We start from the raw sequence: 20123 nt of genomic DNA on the forward strand, positions 1-20123 counted from the left end.
CACCGTGCCTGGCCCATTTATTATTCGTTTATTTATATCAATAAACACTCATGAATTCTACATTATTCAACAAGGCATGTTACCATTTGTGATAGTTTGCAAGGGTTGCTGTAACAAACTACCACAGACTGGGTGGCTTAAACATCAGAAATTTATTTCATCACAGTTCTGGAGGTTAGAAGTCCCAAATCAAGGTGTCAGCAGGGTTGGTTTCTTGAGGAACTTCCCTCCTCAGCTAGAAAATGACTGTCTTCTCCAAAGTCTTCACTTGGTCTTTCCTCTGGGCCTGTCTCTGTGTGTCTCCTCCTCTTATAAAGACATGAGTCATATTGGATTAGGGCTCACCCATTCGACCTCATTAGCCTTCTAAAGGCTGTATCTCCAAATACTGTACAATCACATTGAGATGTACTGGGGGTTAGGACTTTTAACACATGAATGTTGGGGAGACATAATTAGCTTGCAGACAGCCACCTTCTGTCTCACACAACAGAAAGAGATCTCTCTCTTCATCTTTTTATAAGGCCACAGCCCTATTATTTTAGAGCCCTATCCTTTTTATTTTTTTATTTTTTATTTTTTTTTTTGAGACAGAGTCTCACTTTGTTGTCCAGGCTAGAGTGAGTACCATGGCGTCAGCCTAGCTCACAGCAACCTCAAGCTCCTGGGCTCGAGCGATCCTTCTGCCTCAGCCTCCCGAGTAGCTGGGACTACAGGCATGAGCCACCATGCCCGGCTAATTTTTTATATATATATATATCAGTTGGCCAATTAATTTCTTTCTATTTATAGTAGAGACGAGGTCTCGCTCTTGCTCAGGCTGGTTTTGAACTCCTGACCTTGAGCAATCCGCCCGCCTCGGCCTCCCAAGAGCTAGGATTACAGGCGTGAGCCACCGCGCCCGGCCAGCCCTATCCTTTTTAAAAAAAAAAAAAAATTTTTTTTAAAACACCATTTCTACTAATGTCTTATACGAGCCCTATCCTTAATTACCTCTTAAATTGTCTCCGGATACAGTTACATTGGGGTTAGGGCTTTAATATATGAACATGGGCAGGGGGGGACACAATTCAGTCCATAGCAAGCTCCCACTTCTAGGGTTCCTTTGTAAAAAAATTAGTCACATTTAATTTTATTTAAATAGTGAAATTTTTAAAAACTCCATTCTACCCCAAAAGAGATGCAGTAACTCAGAGATTAGTTAAATGTAAACTTGTAACTTGAAATTCTCTGAATCTTAACACTTTCATGTAAACCAGGGCTTACTGAGCCCAGTTAAATTTCCCATTTTCTCCATCCATTATCTTTTAGGAGTTGCCTGGTATATATCACTTTTCCTCAGGAATGATTTGTCAGTGAAGTTATGGTATCTTCTGTGTTCTTCAGAGGAAGCATTTTATAATCAGGTGAACAATAATAATCATACCCTCAACACCATGTGCTTCCCCTTACCGAGGCTTACCTGGCTGAGTTCCCACTTTGCAAGCTGCAGTAGGAGTGACCAACTCTAAGTCTCTGAAATGATACCATACTTTGAAGGGGACCTGTCAGTCACTTCATGGAAGATAGGCTGGATTTCTTTGGAGACAATAGATGATCTTTACTGTAGGGGATTTGCTTTTCCTGCCTGTCATGAATCTGCCAGTCTTACCCAATAGTGGACATACCATTAAGACATTATATCCAGGCCAGGTGTGGTGGCTCACGCCTATAATCCTAGCGCTCTGGGAGGCCGAGGTGGGAGGATAGCTCGAGAGGTCAGCAGTTCAAGACCAGCCTGAACAAGAGTGAGACCCCGTCTCTACTAAAAATAGAAAGAAATTGTCCAACTAAAAACATATAGAAAAAATTAGCCGGACATGGTAGCACATGCCTGTAGTCCCAGCTACTCAGGCGGCTGAGGCGGAAGGATTGCTCGAGCCCAGGAGTTTGAGCTAGGCTGATGCCACGGCACTCTAGCCTGGGCAACAGAGTGAGACTCTGTCTCAAAAAAAAAAAAAAAAAGACATTATATCCAGTACAGTCAGCCCCTCGTATCTGCAGTTTCTACATCCATGGATTCAACCAACTACAGATTTAAAATATTTGGGAAAACAATAAAAAAACACAAAACCCTCAATACATTATAATAACTATTTACTAGCATTTACATTATATTAGGTATTATTAAATAAGTAATTTAGAGATTTAAGATATACAGGAGGATGTGCATAGGTTACATGAAAATAAGACACCATTTTATGTAAGGGACCTAAGCATACATGGATTTTGGTATCCTGGGGTGGGGGTCCTGGAACAAATCCCCCACAAATACCAAGGGTCAACTGTACTGTCTTATCAAAGAACTCACTTTATTGTGAGACAAGAAAGGTAATAGGTTAATTTCTATATGATTTACTCTTCTTTCCATTTACCTCATTATCCAGAAACAGCCAAACCTATAGAATGGTGGAAGTGGACCGGCACATTAAATACTCAATTATGGCACTAGCCAAGATAAGATTGAGGTGCTGTCTTGTTGTTTTTATAGTGTGTCCTGAATCAGCAACTAATAAATGGTGCTGCTTTTCCTCTGACCCGTATACACAAATCTGGGTCTTGCTCTCCTGGATTCTTTCTTGTCCATTTGTTGAACTACAAAATAAATTCCTTTTCTTCTTAAGTGAGCTAATTTGTTTCTGTGGCTTACAACACACAACTCCAGACTAATATACAATGCTTACCCTTCTCCTTTCCTCTCTCCTTAACAAATACTTGTTCTATCTTATCTCTTTAGTCTTATTTGATAACTAGTTTGGTAACACCAGATCATAACTGCTATTGTGATTTTAAAAGCTGGAACTATCTTTGAGGCAGTAGTTCATAAATCCTTTCACCTCCGAAGACTCCTTTTATCATTTTTCTTCCACATCCCTGTTTTTGTTACAAAATTGCATTTATTATGTATTTCTCCATTAAGTAATCAGTCATATTTTCTGATCAGCATAACATGCAGTGTTACAACATTAAGTTGATATTATTCTGGTTAAAAGCAAAAAAACATTGTTTTAGCCTGTGCTTTCCAGCTTTTTAAAGGACAAAAGTACATAAACTTTTCAAATTATTGATAATGTTAAAATGTCCTACTTTTATGGACACTTAGAAGCACAGGAATCCCAGTTATAATGTACTAAAATTTCCAAAACTGACTCTTAAGAAATATAAAACATCCAAAGACCAAGTTTAATAGGTACCAGTTTACTTTTGAAAATTACTATTTTACGCTCCACAGTAAAATAGTGAATAAAGTACTTTGGGTTCTTTGTATCCAAGAGTATAAGAAGCACATGCTTCCCTGGATGAAAAAAGAGATTTTAAAAAACGGGAGAAAGTGTTTCTCTGGCCTATTTTTAGTCCATCCAGAACAATTTGTAGTTTTAAAGCCAGAAAGCAAAACTGTTAAGTCTGGAGCACTCCCAGTCTGAACAGGAAGGAGCATAGGAGAAATAGTTTAGATTCTTTATTATTGTGGAGGTAGAAACAGAGATGAGTAGGTAACCTTCATTCCTTCTTGTCCACTAAAGATTCAGAATTCTTAGGCCGGGTGCTGTGGCTCACGCCTGTAATCCTAGCTCTTGGGAGGCCGAGGCGGGCGGATTGCTCAAGGTCAGGAGTTCAAAACCAGCCTGAGCAAGAGCGAGACCCCGTCTCTACTATAAATAGAAAGAAATTAATTGGCCAACTGATATATATATAAAAAAAAAATTAGCCGGGCATGGTGGCGCATGCCTGTAGTCCCAGCTACTCGGGAGGCTGAGGCAGAAGGATCACTCAAGCCCAGGAGTTTGAGGTTGCTGTGAGCTAGACGCCACGGCACTCACTCTAGCCTGGACAACAAAGCGAGACTCTGTCTCAAAAAAAAAAAAAATAAAAAAAAATAAAAAAAAAAAAAGATTCAGAATTCTTGTATGTTTTAGTTAGTTGTAAGGCCACCAACATTCACTTGAGTTTACAGGGTCATTTCACTTGGATTCCTTGTCCCTTGCTCTCCCTACCATATTTGTGAGCATATATAATATCCAGGGTTGACTGGTAAGAATGTGAAGGGTGTTAAATAAATTGAGTTCCAAATCACTAGAGGACTGCTTCCTCATCTAGACACTGAATAGCTGATGATAATGAGTATGATAGTTTTAACTACCTGACAATAAGGAGATAGGTCAGTGCATTAAACCAATGAAAGTGAGATGAACTGGCTGGGCACAGTGGCTCACACCTGTAATCCTAGCATTCTGGGAGGCCGAGGTGGGAGGATCACTTGAGCTCAGGAGTTTGAGACCACCCTGAGCAAGAGTGAGACCCTGTCTCTACTAAAAATAGAAAACTTAGCTGGGTGTGGTGGCATGTGCCTGTAGTCCCAGCTACTTGAGAGGGTGAGGCAGGAGGATTGCTTGAGCCCAGGAGTTTTGAGGTTGCTGTGAGCTAGGCTGATGCTCCGGCACCCTAGCCCAAGCGACAGAGTGAGACTCTGTCTCAAAAAAAAAAAGTAAGATGAACTTGTTGGCACTTGCATCAAGGAATGCAGCCTGTCACTTTTAATTCTCATACCAAGTAAAAACCAGAAGCACAATGAACCCAAATGCCTGCAAAGTTCTCAGAAACTTGGAGCTGCAATTTTGGTGAAGGAAAACTAAAAGAGGGCCCTGTGTTAATCCTGTCTTATCATATTTACCTGTTGGTATTATGGTAACAGATACCATAATACCTGTTGGTATTCTTTCAAAATCACTCTGAAATGCTACATACTAGCATTTGGAAAATATAATTGTCTGGGTGGCAAAGTTCTTTCTCAATGGTCATAAATCTCCTCACTTTTTAGTATGGTTTTCACTTACAAAAAGTTGAATACAGGCCGGGCGCGGTGGCTCATGCCTGTAATCCTAGCACTTTGGGAGGCCGAGGCGGGCGGATTGCTCAAGGTCAGGAGTTCGAAACCAGCCTGAGCAAGAGTGAGACCCAGTCTCTACTATAAATAGAAAGAAATTAGTTGGCAAACTAATATATATAGAAAAAATTAGTCGGGCATAGTGGCGCATGCCTGTAGTCCCAGCTACTCGGGAGGCTGAACAGAAGGCTAGCTTGAGCCCAGGAGTTTGAGGTTGCTGTGAGCTAGGCTGATGCCACGGCACTCACTCTAGCCTGGGCAATGGTGGCACATGCCTGTAGTCCCAGCTACTCGGGAGGCTGAGGCAGTAGGATCACTTGAGCCCAGGAGTTCGAGGTTGCTGTGAGCTAGGCTGACGCCATGGCACTCACTCTAGCCTGGACAACAAAGCGAGACTCTGTCTCAAAAAAAAAAAAAAAAAAAAAGTTGAATACAATGAACACTCATATACACTCCACCTAAATTCAACAATGAACACTCTGCTGCATTTGTTCCACCTATCTACGTATTTTTATCTTAACCATTTGAATATTAATTGAAGAAATCATGACTTTTCACTCTGAATACTTCAAAATACAACTCTTTAGAATAAGGACATTCTCTATATGGCTTACAGTGGCTATTTTTAATATTAATAATATTAATCTTCTAACACAGGGGTCAGCAAACTATGATCTGCAGGCCAAATGTGGCTGCTACTTTATTTTGTAGTTTTACTGGAACATAGTCATGACCGTTCATTTACATATTGTCTGTGGCTGCTTTTGTGTTACAACAGCAAAGGTGAATAGTTGCCATAGAGACCACCATATGGCCTGAAAGGCCTTAAGTATGTCCTTTACAGAAAGTTTGCCAACCCCTGCTCTAATAAATACATGTGTGGAAATATTAACAAAATCTTCATGAGCCACGATTTGGATGTCATTTTTGCATAACAAGTGTCTCAGGTAAAATAGTTTTTTTTTTTTTTTCTTTTGAGACAGGGTCTCTCACACTCTGTTGCCTGGCCTAGAGTGCAGTGGCATCATCATAGCTCACAACCACCTCAAACTCCTGGGCTCAAGCAATCCTTCTGCCTCAGCCTCCCAAGAAGCTGGGACTACAGGCATGTGGCCCCATGCCAGGCTAATTTTTCTGTTTTTTTGTAGAGATGGGGTCTCACTCTTGCTCAGGCTGATCTCGAACTCCTGGCCTCAAGGGACCTTCCTGCCTTGGCCTCCCTAAGTACTATGATTACAGGCATAAGCCACCACACATAGCCAGGTAAATAGTGTTTTTGTGCTGCTGTGACTAACTATAGAAGGTATAGATGGGTGGCTGTGGTGGGGAGGTAAGAGTAGGATCCAGGAATATCTACTAACACCTACTGCATGCTTATCCTGTAAAGGACCGTGTGATAGGTGATGATAATGAATATGATAGTTCTAACTATCATAAATATCATATAATACACTGTCACATTTACTGTGATCCTCACAATACTATGAGGTAGGCATCTTTATTTCATCCAGTTTTACTGATAAGGACACTGGGGCTTAGAGAGGTTATAAAATTTGATCAAAGTCATACAGATATTGAGAAAAACCAAGGACCCAAGTCTGTCTCCAGAGAGATACAGTGGACTCAGTTTAGATTCCCTAGGAGGAATTCTCAAACATTTGCAGTCATGATTCATACACAAAGAGTGCTTTGGGCTTCTCTGGCTTCCAGTACAAAACCATGATAAGATCCTTGGGTGAAAGCAACTACGTCCTATCTTTAATGTATAGTGAGGACACATAGTGTCTTAGTCTGTGCTGCTTTAACAGAATATCTGAGACTGGTTAATTTATTAACAGACATTTATTGGCTTACAATTCTGGAGGCTGGGAAGTCCAACATCAAGATGCCAAAAGGTTTGGTGATTCTGCTTCAAAGACGATGCCTGGAATGCTGCGTCTCCATCCTCACAAGACAGACGATAAAAGGGCAAAGAGATAGCAAATCCACTTCTTCGAGCCCTTTTTATAATGGCATTAATCCATTCATGAGGGCAGAGTTAATTACATCTTAAAGCATCTACCTACCAATACTATCACATTGGGAATTTGTTTTCACCTATGAATTTTTGGGGAGACACAAATATTCAAACCACAACACACAGTGGAAACATGATACTTAGTATTATATAATGAAAATCACTTCAGAAAAATTACCTCAAACACTTTACTCATTTATTCTCTAAAATGGGGGTAATATCTATCGTGATTAGTTTGGAGGAAAGTGAATATTTAAAAAGCTTTAAAAGTACAGCACTCAGTATAAAAGTGTATTTACATTGTGTAAACTAAACATTATTGTTTAGTTGGTATCTCTATCTAAGCATGTATGCCTCAGAACCAATTTGGCTATCTCATTCTTTTTTTTTTTTTTTGCAGTAATATATAGGCTATTCTATTAGTACATCAAATTATAAGATCTGCCATGCCAAGTGGTGATGAATGTGCTATATATCAAGCTGCCTACAACAACTGTAACGTAACATAAAAAGGAATAGATTTATATTGGTGGGAAAATTACAGGTACTGCTTTTACTACGGCCATTTGTTGCCAGCATTTATGACTAGGAGTAAGGCTAAATTTCTGGTACATTAGTGAAAATAAAGATGTAACATTTTCCTCCATCAAGTTCATGGATACTCCTGACTTCTATCCAGGTGAGAACCTCTGCTTTCAGGGGAAAATCTGGACATAATCAGGACATCCCTGATGAAGTTCAGAGAAGAGGGTAAGAACTCACTCAAGAATTCCCATTGCAGCACAGACTTCTGCAGTGTTTTTTTCCTTGTTGTCTTCATGGTGATTGCTGCAGATTCCTACTCAGGGCTTGTTCATTCAAGTCCTATTGATGAGATATTTGAAAACAAATGCATCAACCCAAATCCTAGTTTTTCTGATAGCAAGCAGTTTCTGAGTTATATCAGCATGCCGGGTTACGGTGAGTAATTCATTTCATTGTCTTTCATCTCAGGGGCAGCCGGGGGCTGGGGCAACGCATCCGCTCTGCCGACAGGGCTGTCCTGGGGGCGGACCTCCTTGGCCAGCTGCCCCTTCTTCTTCAATGTGCAAGCTTCCTGATATGGTGGCGAGATGGGGGGCTGTGTGGGTGGAGTGTACTTGTACTCTGAGCCATCCTCTAGATCCAGTGGGTAACTTCGGTCTGAATCATAGGAGCTCAGGTCCCCACAGGTCACAAAAGGCACAATGACACGTGTGGGACCGTCTAGCTGGTTGAAATCTGGGTCGTAAGAGTGATCCAGCAGGGGTTTGGTCAGGTCTGGCATGAAGCCCTCAGGAGGGTCATAACCCTGACAGACAGCGAACGCCTCGATGCTGGAGTTTCGGCTGCTCCTAGGCTTGGCACAAAGCACACTAGAGAAGAAGACACGCAGCTGGCTGTAGAGGAGCGTCACATCCCGGCCTCGGAATATCTTGGCCACAAAGCAGCCCCCTGGCTTCAAGACATGTGTAGCAATGTTCAGAGCGGCTAGGAGGAGTTGGGCCTGCATATACTCATCAACATCATGGAGGCCAGTTACATCGGGAGCCCCATCACACACTACCAGATCCGCAGGGGAGCCCTCAAAGTGCTGGATGATCTCCTTGGCAGTGGACAGCTGAGTGATATCTCCTTGGATCTGTAAAACACCTGGTAGCGGAGCCATAGCCTGCAGGTCCACAGCCACCACGTGGCCAGAACCCTGGCCCCCAATCTTCTGGCTCAGCACTTGGCTCCAGCTACCCGGGGCTGCACATAGGTCAACGGCCCGTGTCACACCTTGGAAGAGCTGGAATTCTTCATCAAGTTGTAGCAGCTTGAAGGCGCTGCGGGCACGCCAGCCATTCTCCTTGGCCAGACGGTAGTAGACATCCCGTTTGTCCTTCGACGTCCGTCCCATCTCACAGTTTGCTCAAGGACCTGCCAACAGTCAGCTGATGCCACTGAGTAACAGTAACCAGGTGAGTGGGCTACCACCTACCTCTTAGCTTTCAGAACGAGGAGAAGCTGGAGGAAGGAGGTTGGTCCGCTTACAGCCCGAGCCTCAGTGAGAGCACAATCACCTAAGAAATTGCAGGGCTTCAGTTTGTGTTCACAGTTGACCCCAACACCTGTAATGCAAGCCAAAGAGTTATTGCTGCACAGCAAGCTTGGCACCATGGAACGCCAAGGCTCTGGCAAGACCCAGACCCGAGTCCTCGCTATCTCATTTTCTGAACTGATTCCCAGGTCCCACACCCAGAGATTTCTTCCATAGGCCTGTGTGGGGTGACAAGGGGTCAGAACTCCAATTGATTCTGATGCAGGTGATCTGGGAGCCACACTTGAGAATTACTGCTTTGGGATACAATTGATGTTTCATGAAACAACTATTAAAAAAGAACACTTTTGCCAGGCATGGTGGCTCACGCCTGTAATCCTAGCACTCTGGGAGGCCGAGGCCAGAGGATTGCTCAAGGTCAGGAGTTCAAAAACAGCCTAAGCAAGAGTGAGACCCCATCTCTACTAAAAATAGAAAGAAATTAGCTGGACAACTAAAAATATATAGAAAAAATTAGCCAGGCATGGTGGCGCATGTCTGCAGTCTAGCTACTCAGGAGGCTGAGGCAGAAGGATTGCTTGAGCCCAGGAGTTTGAGGCTGCTGTGAGCTAGGCTGACACCATGGCACTCTAGCCCGGACAACAGAGTGAGACTGTCTCAAAAAAAAAAATAAGTAAATAATACTTATTAAAAAAGAACTTTTTATTTAAAAATAATTAATGCATGCTGTAAAATAATTCAAACAGTACTGAAAAATGTTAAGTAAAAAGGTCCTCTCCTCACCACCCACTCTTCTCATCTTTAAGTTTTAATGATTAGCTTTCTAGACTGTTTTCTATATGCATACAAACATAGACCGTCATGCATCACTTAACTGCAGGGATGCGTTCTGAGAAATACATCCTTAGGTAATTACATCACTGTGTGAATATCAAAGAATATACTTACACAAACTTAGATGGTATAGCCTACTACACATCTAGGCTATATGGTATCAGCCTATGACTCCTAGGTTACAAACCTATACAGCATGTTACTATACTGGATACTGTAGGCAACTATAACATGATAATAAATATTTGTATATCTAAACATACAAAAAATACAATAAAAATAAGGTATTATAATCTTATGGGACCATAATCTTATGGAAGCACCACTGTATATGAGGTTTGCTGTTGACTAAAACATCATTATGCAGTGCGTGACTATATACTGGATAAAAATGATGAGCATTTGATGTTGTTTCTAGTTTTTTGCTACTAAAAATAATACTGAAATAAATACCATTCTTTTCATGTCTTTGAGCAACTTTGTGACTGCTTCTGTAGGAAAGATTCCTAAAAGCTGAATCACTGGGCCAAAAGATTTAAATAGCACGGAAGGGAATAAAATTAAAAGTGCTTCCCCACCTCCTTCCAACTTCCAATTTCATTTTCCAGAGGGTGCCACTGTGATCTTAGTATTCTTATACAAAACGTTTATATAAGTATGTTCATTTTATTTTGACACACAGTCAATCTGTCCTTCAAGACTGCCTATTTTCCTAACCTATTTTATTTCTAACTTAAATTTTTCTAGTGGCTCTTTAATTTTACTGCCTTCATTGTTTTCAAGTACAATTGGCTATGGAATCATTGATGGTCATGCTGCTTCTAATAATGCTGAAAATTGAGGAAGCTTTTCCCAAAGGCTCTTCAGGAATGGTCAACAAGCCTCTGGGGATTTAAATAAATTTCTGGGAAAAGATTAAATAGAATTTGAGCATAAAATGATTTCTTAAAAATCTGTACTACCTAAAGCAAATGTACATAATTTTAACATGTAAATCTTCCCCCCCATGTTCTACTTTTTTTCTATTCTTATCATTCCCTCTCATGAATGCTATATTCTAGCCAAAGTACTAGCCACTCTCAGATTATGTCCTTTTAGCTCTGCTTCTCTGCTCTTCCTTGACTAGAATACATCCCTCCTTGATTTCAGTTAATACTACAGAAGACCTGAGTTCAAATCTCAGCTCTGACCTGTCTAACCTTTGCTAAATTATTTAATCACTTTCTGCTCTAGCTTTAGCGCCTGTAAAATAAGGATAATAATGCCTATGAGGTTATTGTAACCATGAGTTAAGGTCTGTGAAAGTACACTAAAGTCTATACAAAAACTAATTACTGTTAATATTACTCTCCTTTAAGACCTAGATAGATAGTAAGCTAAGAACAGGCAATGTGTCTTATTTCTGCATATTCTTAGTGCCTGGAGTGAGGCTGAATTTATCAAATATGTTTATTAAACTGAATAAACATGTTATGCTATTTGTTTATATCTTCCTTCAGACATAGCAAGGTTTTTGAAGGCATCTTATATGATCAGGGCCTTACAGAGAACCCAGCACATGGAACCATTTGTGGAATGAACATGCAATGTCTGTAATGATGGTTTCATACTTATACCTGACCATTAGCCCCTTGAAGGCAGGATTTAGTTCTTTCCATATCAAGTCTAACAAAAGTGTTTGATGATAATGGGGGGGAAAAAGATGCATACCTGAATGTCTAATGTGAATAGTAGACTCTAAACATTCCCCAACTGTACCTGGAGTTAATTGTAATGGATTCCCAGGCCCCACATCCAGAGATTTCTTCCATAGATCTGCTCTTAAGTAGATGATTCATTTTTATTTTTATTAATTTTACCTTATTTTTTAGAGAAAGGGTCTCACACTGTCACCCAGGCTGGAGTGCTGGCATGCAGTGGAATGATCATAGCTCAGTACAGCTTAAAATTTCTGGGCTCAAGTAATCCTCCCATCCCACCTCAGCCTCTTGAGTAGCTGGGATTACAGGCGTAAGCCACTGTGTCCGACTCAATTTTTATAACAGGATGACAACCACAAATGAAACACAGATCAGAAAAAAAAATAAGGAGCACAGGATTAAATGGGGACTGGTATTATAACATTTACTCTATCAGGCAGCTGCATCACAACTTCTCTACGTTTTCTGCCTTTAAATCAGAGGACTAGTTATTTGTAATTTATGACTAAATGCTAAAGCAAGTACCATGATAATCAAATTTTACTAGCTTAATTTCACGTAACACTGCAGCACACATGAATAAACTTTAGTTGTGAAGAGGCCTAAGTTACCTGGGTTCTGGTCCTATCCCCGACAATACACTAGATATGTAACCCTGAGAATAAAAAGGTTACTATCTCATAGGGTATTGTGACTATTAAATAAAATAATATAAGTAAATAGCATAGCTTAGTCACTGGCACAACACGCGTTTTCAGGGCCGGTCAGTGGAGGAGGCAGCGAGTTTGCTTCCCCCTTTGTCCTACTCCAGGGCAAGATGACACGCAAAATAACTTACCTAGTTACCTAGTGGTCTGATATTAATTTTTTTTTTTGAGCTGATGACGGAGTGGGAACTTTCAGTGCCCAATATTTTGAACGACCTGTCACAGAACACTGATACCAAGGTCCAACGTTAACAGCAAAAATATTTTTAAAAAATTATAACTGCTTTCTCTATGCAAACTCGATTTACAAATTCACACTAACCCGGCCACAAAGGGTTATGGAGGCCCACGCGAAGTGCCACCGTTCTCCAAGAGACCAGCAATCTGGATTCAAGGGCAGCGAGGGGGACGCAGCTATTTTTGCATTTGCCCGGCGGAGGGTGGATTCGGGTTCTACGGCTCGCCTCCCCAAGAGCAGAGATGAGCTCGGCGGTATTAAAGGCCGCGGTCGCAGCCGCCGCCGCCTCTTCTCCTCGAGCCTCCTACCTCACCCTGAGTCAGGTTCTCCAACTCCCGCTGGGTTTGGTCCATTCCTAAACTCGCAACTAGCTGCAGAAAAGCAATATAACGCTGGGAAGCTTAGGGCCCGCAGCTGGAAAAAGCGAGAAAATCCCTGCCACCATACTTACCAGCGGCAGCCAGAACAACCGACTGAGGTCGTCTTCTTGCTCCGCCTCTTCCGCTTGCGACGTATTTCCGCTTCCGGTCCCACAATCCCGGCACCGCTGGGAAGAGCTACGCATTGTGGGAGTTCCTTCCTTTCTCGCTCCCCGGCCATCTTGGCGGCTGGTCTTGGTGAGTGGCTCCACCAGACTGAGGCTGGACCGAGCGGGTATCCCTGTGGGTTGCCGTTTAGACCTCCGGATCCTAAACTTCCTGTCTTGTCCTTTGTATGTTCTAGGTTGGGGGCCGTCCCGCACCTAAGGCAGGAAGATGGTGGCCGCAAAGAAGACGGTGAGTGAAGCAGGCCGGGGCCGGAAGGCCGATTCACGTGGAGAATGAGAGTCGGCCGGGGCGGGCAGATCTGAGCTCACTGGGGCGACAGCATGCCCACTAGCATTTGGAGGGTCCCAAAGGGAACCCGAGAGGTCCTGTCAATGACTCGCGGCCCTCGACTTCGGAAGTTCTATTAAGGGGCTCGACTCCAGAAAGCTGGATCCAGTTTTGAGGTGGTTGCAAACAAGGCCTTCAGGTCCGTGTTTAATGTTTGCTTTTTAGAAAAAGTCGTTGGAGTCGATCAACTCAAGGCTCCAACTCGTTATGAAAAGTGGAAAGTATGTGCTGGGGTACAAGCAGACTCTGAAGATGATCAGACAAGGCAAAGCGAAATTGGTCATCCTCGCCAACAACTGTCCAGCGTTGAGGTAACTGAAGGCACCTGAGCTTGAGTCGCCCACCGCAAACTCATCGTGAGCCAATATCCAATAGTGTAAACTTGTGATTTGGGTAGCACAAATTCGATTTTATGTAAAACTTGTTTTGCAGGCGAACACTTTGAGAGTAATTATCAGGTTGTTATTGTGATGTTCGGCTCTTGGTTTTTTACCCCGTCTCATTATGTGCTTTCCTTCTGTAAGTTTGTTTTGGGGAGAAATGTGTGGCAGGCGGGGTAAAAAACACAGACCATCAAAGAAAGTTTGAGGCTGGATTCTGGGTTTGCAGGCTGTTAAAGAATTACCTAGGTCTGCCTGCTATGTCTACTCTGAGCCAAGGTTTATGCTCAGCTTACTGCTTTGAAATCGAACTTGGTGGGTATTGTAAATAAGCAAAAGAAATTTGGACCTTGCAGGATATAAGGCATCTGATCAGTCCCTTACCCTGGTTGATTTTCTGTAGTAATGCATAACCTGCACACGGCTTTTGTGTAGTGTGCTTGTACTTATTGGCAGAGCCCCAACTGCTTTCTTCATCCCATCTCACAGTTGTGAGAAAGAAACCATTCTTTCAAGCTTACCTTTTATAGCAGGGCTTCTGAAAGGTAGCTGTGCAAAGAAATCACATACCGTAGGTGGTCTTGTTGAAATGTAGATTCTAATTCAGTAGGTCTGGGATGGGGCCTGAGATGATTTTAACACTGAAATGTTAACTCTTTGGGTAAATATTATCACTCCTTATCCAGGATTCAGAGTACTTACAGGGTAATAGAAATGGCTTGTCTTTTATATATAACTTGAGTTTGGATTCTGAATCCTCCATTTAATATTCCGTGCTTTGATTTCTTCATTAGTTAAAAATAGAGAATATAATACCTACTTTAGAGGTTATAGGATTATATAACATAAAGTAGCACTTAATGCTAAGTGAATAATGCTTTGCTTTTATTTGTTTTGCATCCTACTCTATTCCATGACCACAGACACTGTTGTAAACATAGTAGATGTACAGTAGATATTTTCTGGTTGTCCCTTCACTTGTGAGGGATCCAAGGGAAGGTTGCCTTGTATCAGTTAATGGATATGATAATAAGTTTTTAATAGTAATAAGTGGTTTTGCTACTGTTGGGAGGCCTCAGCATTATCAAAGCTACTAAGAGAAGTAGTAACATTTAGTCTGTCAGTCACTTGGGGTATGGCATTTATTTATTTGCATTTTTTTGTTCCCAAAGGAAATCTGAAATAGAGTACTATGCCATGTTAGCCAAAACTGGTGTCCATCACTACAGTGGCAATAACATTGAATTGGGCACAGCATGCGGAAAATACTACAGAGTATGCACACTGGCTATCATTGATCCAGGTATGCATTTTAAATCATAAAATCATTTTCCCCTTTCTAATGCAGTATGTAAGTTTTCCTTGTTATGCAAATGTCTTTGGTTCCTGAGTTCAGATAATAAGAATTTGGATATAGCAAGGGATATCCTGGTTGTATTGTGTAGAGAGAACTGGTAATGAGTGCCAAAACATTATAAATAATGTCATTAATTGTAATTAATGTTGTTTGTTTTTTTACTGTGAGATCATGAATTGTTTGATAAAACACCTGCGAGATAATCTTAGGAACTTGGTAAAAAGTGAAATTATAAGTGGGGATAATCGGGTAAAATAGTAGAAAAAAGAAATCCAAAGCTGTCTGAAAACAGGTAAAATTGGTTTACAACGAAGTGCCTACAAATACACATGAATTTTAGTTCATAAAATACTGCGAATTTTCTCGCTGTTCTGGTTTTGTAATAATCAGGACAGGCTAAACATTCGCTATATTAAAATCATGCATGTGTCCCCAGACCTAGTTCTTTCCCTAGGTTTGGTTTTATAAATGCTTGTGATAAATCGGGTCTGATTTATTATATGATCATTTATATGATTGTAGAATGGCTGTGGTCTAGGTTATCTTTGGTCAACCTTAAGAAAAATGATAGTACACCTTATATAATAAGTTTTGCAAATAATCAGTGCTAATTTGCAGACTTTGTTTAAAGGCATAACCAAAGTAGGGAAATTTTGTGATTGCTAGTTATCATTAAATGAATCGTAAAATTACTGTATTTTTATTTTCTAGGTGACTCTGATATCATTAGAAGCATGCCAGAACAGACTGGTGAAAAGTAAATTGTGCAAATGTTTTCTTTAATAAAACACAGTGCCTGTGGTATAAAAACAATGTATCCATTTCAGTTATTTATATATTTGTTTCAGTACACTTTTCTGGAGATAGGATTAGAGGGGATGAGGTAGCTATTAATAAACTTTTCAATGAAGAGTTAAACATTTCTTTGTAAAGAGAGCGCACTGAGTTCCTTTCTAAGGAACCACTAAGGAAGTACCAAGTTATTGAGAGACTTAATTTTGTAATTCCAGTCTCAGGACATTGTTTGCATTTTATATTTGAATATGTTTGAGAGGCAGCAAGGTTAAATACCCAAAATTTAGCTAGAAATGCGCTTTACCAAATCTGACTAGCAAAAAGGATTGAGTGATATGCTTCCCTACCCAAAATGCTGTCATAGGCTGAGAAAAGTTCTGTTGAACTTTAATGTAATGAAGAAAGATCTTTCCTAAGGTTGTGCAGTGGTTGGAGTAGAAGAGATGTACTTAGATGACTTCAAAATAATCTTTGCCCAAGTGTGTTTTATATTATTTGTTCTAAAAGATGTACTGTAATGTATGTTTAGTGTTTAGAATTTTGGGAAACTGCATTTCCCAAGAGTATATGCTTGGAACATTCAAAGGAATTTATTGGGGGAAAATACTGATTTAGCTACATCTTAAATTTATAGAGTTGAATGGTGCTGGTAGGGTATACCCTGTGCAGTCTGCTGGGCTTTGAGGGAGGCTGCAGAAGTGTCAAAAATGGCAGTCTTTTGGATTTTAGACTCAATCTCCCTCTTCCCCCATTCTCTGCCCTCTTTCTCTAAAGCAATTTTGGATGGTAGATGAGTGAGACATAAGAGATGATGATGCTTTCTATATACCATCCAGAAAATCAAGCATTTTCTGAACTTGGAGTCAGGATTCCAGCTCTTAATAGTTGTATGACAACCATGGGTAGGTCATGTTCCCAGTTTTACGGGTGAAGAAGTTGGTTTCTCTCAAGGTAATATCTCATGATTCTAGTTTGTGTCTGAAGTTAGTCTGAGGTGGATATACTTTGGAGACTCCGGCTTTCATTAACTGGTTATTTGGTTATTCAGTATTTCTCAGTTTGAGAGCGCTGCTGACTGATAGGACAATTCTGTGTCGTCCAGGGCTGTGGATACTGCAGGGTAATTTTCATTCTTGGTTTTCCTTCCATGTCATTGTGACATTCAACACCCCTAAATGTCATCCCCACATTTAAAAACTAATTTTAATTATTATGGGCACATAATAGTTGTACAGATTTATAGAGCATATGTGATGGTTTGATATAGGCATACAATGTATATTAATCAAATCAGGGTAAGTAGGGTATCCATCACCTCAGGCATCTCCACATTTTTAAACTGGCATCTTCCCTGGTTAAGAGCCACTGGGTTGTATGGAAAATTTTAAATATAAAGGTATTCATGTTTATATATCAAGAGACCAGTGTGCCCAAAGTGATATATGTTTGAAATCTTTGATAAGAATTGCTTAGTCATATCAAAGATTTAACTATAGAGATTACTAGTCTCTAACACTAATACTGTCCGTTTCCATAGTTTGAAAATGTTTTTATGATATGCTTGGTCAATTTCTCCCACAAGTAAATTTTTCACGCTTTTTGGGTTATTTTTCCTTCCAGGTTGACAAGCTTTAATTTCTTAAAGGGTGGTGACCTGAAGAAAACATTATTATAGACACCAATGTACCATTTCTTTTTAAAAATTTTTTAATTATGGGTACATAATGGTTGTATATCTTTTTTTTCTTTTTTTGAGAAGGAAAAAGGAGTTTATTAACTTGCTAACAAATCAATAGTTTCATATCTTTATAGGGTACATATGATGTTTTGATACAGGCATACAATGAATTAAAGCAAGGTAATTGGAGTTTATTAACTTGCCAACAAATCAATAGTTGTATATCTTTATAGGGTATATACGATGTTTTGATACAGGTATACCATGAATTAAAGCAGGGTAATTGGGGTTCCATCTCAGGCAGTTATCATTTACTTGTGTTATGAACATTCCAATTCCACTCTTTTAGTTATTTTAAAGTATACCCTAACTTATTGTTGATTATAGTCACTTTGTTATCAAATATTGTTCATTCTATCCATTTTTCCACCCATTAACCATCCTTTATTCCCACCCTCCCCACTACCCTTCCTTGCTTCTGGTAACTGTCATTCTACTCTGTCTCCACGAGATCCATTGATTTTAATATTTAGCTCCCACATAGGAGTGAGAACATGTGGGATTTGTCTTTCTGTGCTTGGCTTATTGTAGTTAACATAATGTTCTCCAGTTTCATCTGTGTTGTTCCGAATGGCAGGATTTCATTCTTTTTTGTGGCTATATGATATTACATTGGGTATACACATCACTCTTTTTTTTCTGATAACACTGTCATTATATATCCCACAATTTATCCATTGTCTGCTGATGGACACTTAGGTTAATTCTATATCTTGGCTATTGTGAATAGTGCTGCAATAAACATGGAGTGTAGGTATCTTTTCCATATACTTCATTCCCTTCTGAATACTCAGCAGTGGAATTGCTGGGTCATATAGTAGTTATATTTTCAGGTTTTTGAGGAAGCCAGTCTAATTTCTTTGCAATGTTTCTTCTGTTGCATGATTTTTTTGGCTAGAGGCATTTTGGAATGATGGTTTTTAGAAAATTTATGATTTCTAGGTAGTGACAATGTGCTATAAAGTCATTTGGCTTTTACTTTTCTTTATATGTACTTTTTGTGCAATCACTGTTGTTTCTTGTAGCAAGAAAAGAATTTAAAGTTCAGGGACAAGGAGTTTAAAGCTAGTAGATAGGAAACATACCTCAGTCATTCTGGCCTGTGGTACCTGTGTTGTTAAACTACTGCCAGAGTCAGAAAGTGCCACTGGGTAAGAACATCTGGGAAGGTGTAAGGTAGCATTTTTAAATGTTCTTCTCTGATTACAATGAAAGCAATGGTGTTTGACTGGGTAGCTCTAATATGCAGGAGATTGTGGGAAGTTCTAGCCTATTAGATTTACTCCATACCTATATTGAATTGTTAGGTATGGAGATAGAAGTCCCAAAGGAGAGGTCAGATATTATGGAGTGTGTTAAGAATTGCAGTTGGTATGGAATAGTAGAAGCAAAAGGAGTGTAGAAAATAAACCAAATTTTAGGCTAACGATGAATGCAATTAGTTGGTTCATCAGGAAGATTATCATCTGCTTCATGGAAAGCTGTTTTCTCTTTGATCTGCTTGTTTGTAACTACCAGCTGCCCCTTAAACTTGCTGCTCCCTCTGCCTGCAGTGGCATCTGCTTTCCTTCCTCCTGCCCCCTTCTCCATCCTACTTGTACTTACTCTGAGAGAAAGCCCGACATCCTCTTCCAGTCTAGAATAGGTGCCTCAGAGTTACCTTAGACCTTTTTGGCCTTTTAAATCACAACTGTCTCACTAAACTAAGGTCCTAGAGGACAGGGACTCAACATATTCAACTTTATGTCACTTACCAAAAATAGAGCAGGCCAGATATGGTGGCTCACACCTGTAATCCTTGTACTTTGGGAAGCCAAGATGGGAGGATCACTTGAGCCTGAGCTCAGGTGAGTTTGAGACCAGCCTGAGCAAGAGTTAGACCCCCGTCTCTACTAAAAATAGAAAAATCCACCAGGCATTGTGGCACATGCCTATAGTCCCAGCTACTAGAGAGGCTAAGGCAGGAGGATGATTCGAGCCCCGGAGTTTGAAGATGCACTGAGCTGTGATGATGCCACTGCACTCTACCAGGAGAAATAGTGAGACTCTGTCTCAAGGGAAAAAATAAAAGAGCAAATAATGACTTTTAGGGCTTAAAAGTGTACTTAATTCTCATTGATGTACTTTTGGCAGTCTACAGTTTTATTTTTGTCTTGTTAATAGTAGTTCTTTGCCATCTTTTGTACTTACCATTATTTAATCTACTACCTCCTACCTGTTTGCCTCAAAAGGTAATTTTAGGTGTGGGAATCTGCCAAAATACTTTTCTCAGGTAAGGAATGGATTAATTCTGTTCTTTCATTCACTCAACATACACTTAACCCAAGGACCATCTTTGTTTCTGATACTATTGGCTGCTGAAGAATAAAAATATAATAGTTAATTTTCAGCATTTAAAATGTTTTACTAAATAGTGTATATGTAGTGTATATGTGAACTCATTTAATCCTCTTGACAACCCATTGAAGTAGAAATATTATACCCATTTTGCAGATG

The 20123-nt window shown here is 40.3% G+C and overlaps 2 protein-coding genes and 1 non-coding gene across 3 annotated transcripts; 2 read left to right on the forward strand and 1 right to left on the reverse strand.

The window, feature by feature from the left end:
• Nucleotides 1–6747: 6747 nt before the first annotated feature.
• LOC105869873 (tRNA (cytidine(32)/guanosine(34)-2'-O)-methyltransferase) lies at nt 6748–13014 on the reverse strand. Its single transcript, XM_012761991.2, has 2 exons — nt 12934–13014; nt 6748–9073 (listed from the first exon to the last, which is right to left on the reverse strand). Exon 2 carries the CDS (start codon nt 8860–8862, stop codon nt 7897–7899), a length of 966 nt encoding a protein of 321 aa, XP_012617445.1. The 5' UTR covers nt 8863–9073; nt 12934–13014; the 3' UTR covers nt 6748–7896.
• RPL30 (ribosomal protein L30) lies at nt 13012–15907 on the forward strand. Its single transcript, XM_012761992.2, has 5 exons — nt 13012–13099; nt 13206–13258; nt 13523–13668; nt 14910–15040; nt 15806–15907. Exons 2-5 carry the CDS (start codon nt 13238–13240, stop codon nt 15853–15855), a joined length of 348 nt encoding a protein of 115 aa, XP_012617446.1. The 5' UTR covers nt 13012–13099; nt 13206–13237; the 3' UTR covers nt 15856–15907.
• On the forward strand, nt 15446–15577 carry LOC142872205 (small nucleolar RNA SNORA72). Its single transcript, XR_012920422.1, has one exon. It is a non-coding gene; the product is annotated as a small nucleolar RNA SNORA72 (small nucleolar RNA).
• Nucleotides 15908–20123: the final 4216 nt, after the last annotated feature.

The sequence above is a fragment of the Microcebus murinus genome, chromosome 7 (genome assembly GCF_040939455.1).
Source record: "Microcebus murinus isolate Inina chromosome 7, M.murinus_Inina_mat1.0, whole genome shotgun sequence".
In the NCBI taxonomy this organism is placed as follows: Eukaryota; Metazoa; Chordata; class Mammalia; order Primates; family Cheirogaleidae; genus Microcebus; species Microcebus murinus.

Bases quoted from the DNA above. Each gene is read 5' to 3' on its own strand.
- LOC105869873 (XM_012761991.2), bottom strand. From the start codon at position 8,862: ATGGGACGGACGTCGAAGGACAAACGGGATGTCTACTACCGTCTGGCC.
- RPL30 (XM_012761992.2), top strand. From the start codon at position 13,238: ATGGTGGCCGCAAAGAAGACG. The intron at 13,259-13,522 runs GTGAGTGAAGCA...TTTGCTTTTTAG, and splicing joins TGGTGGCCGCAAAGAAGACG to AAAAAGTCGTTGGAGTCGAT. The intron at 13,669-14,909 runs GTAACTGAAGGC...TTGTTCCCAAAG, and splicing joins AACAACTGTCCAGCGTTGAG to GAAATCTGAAATAGAGTACT.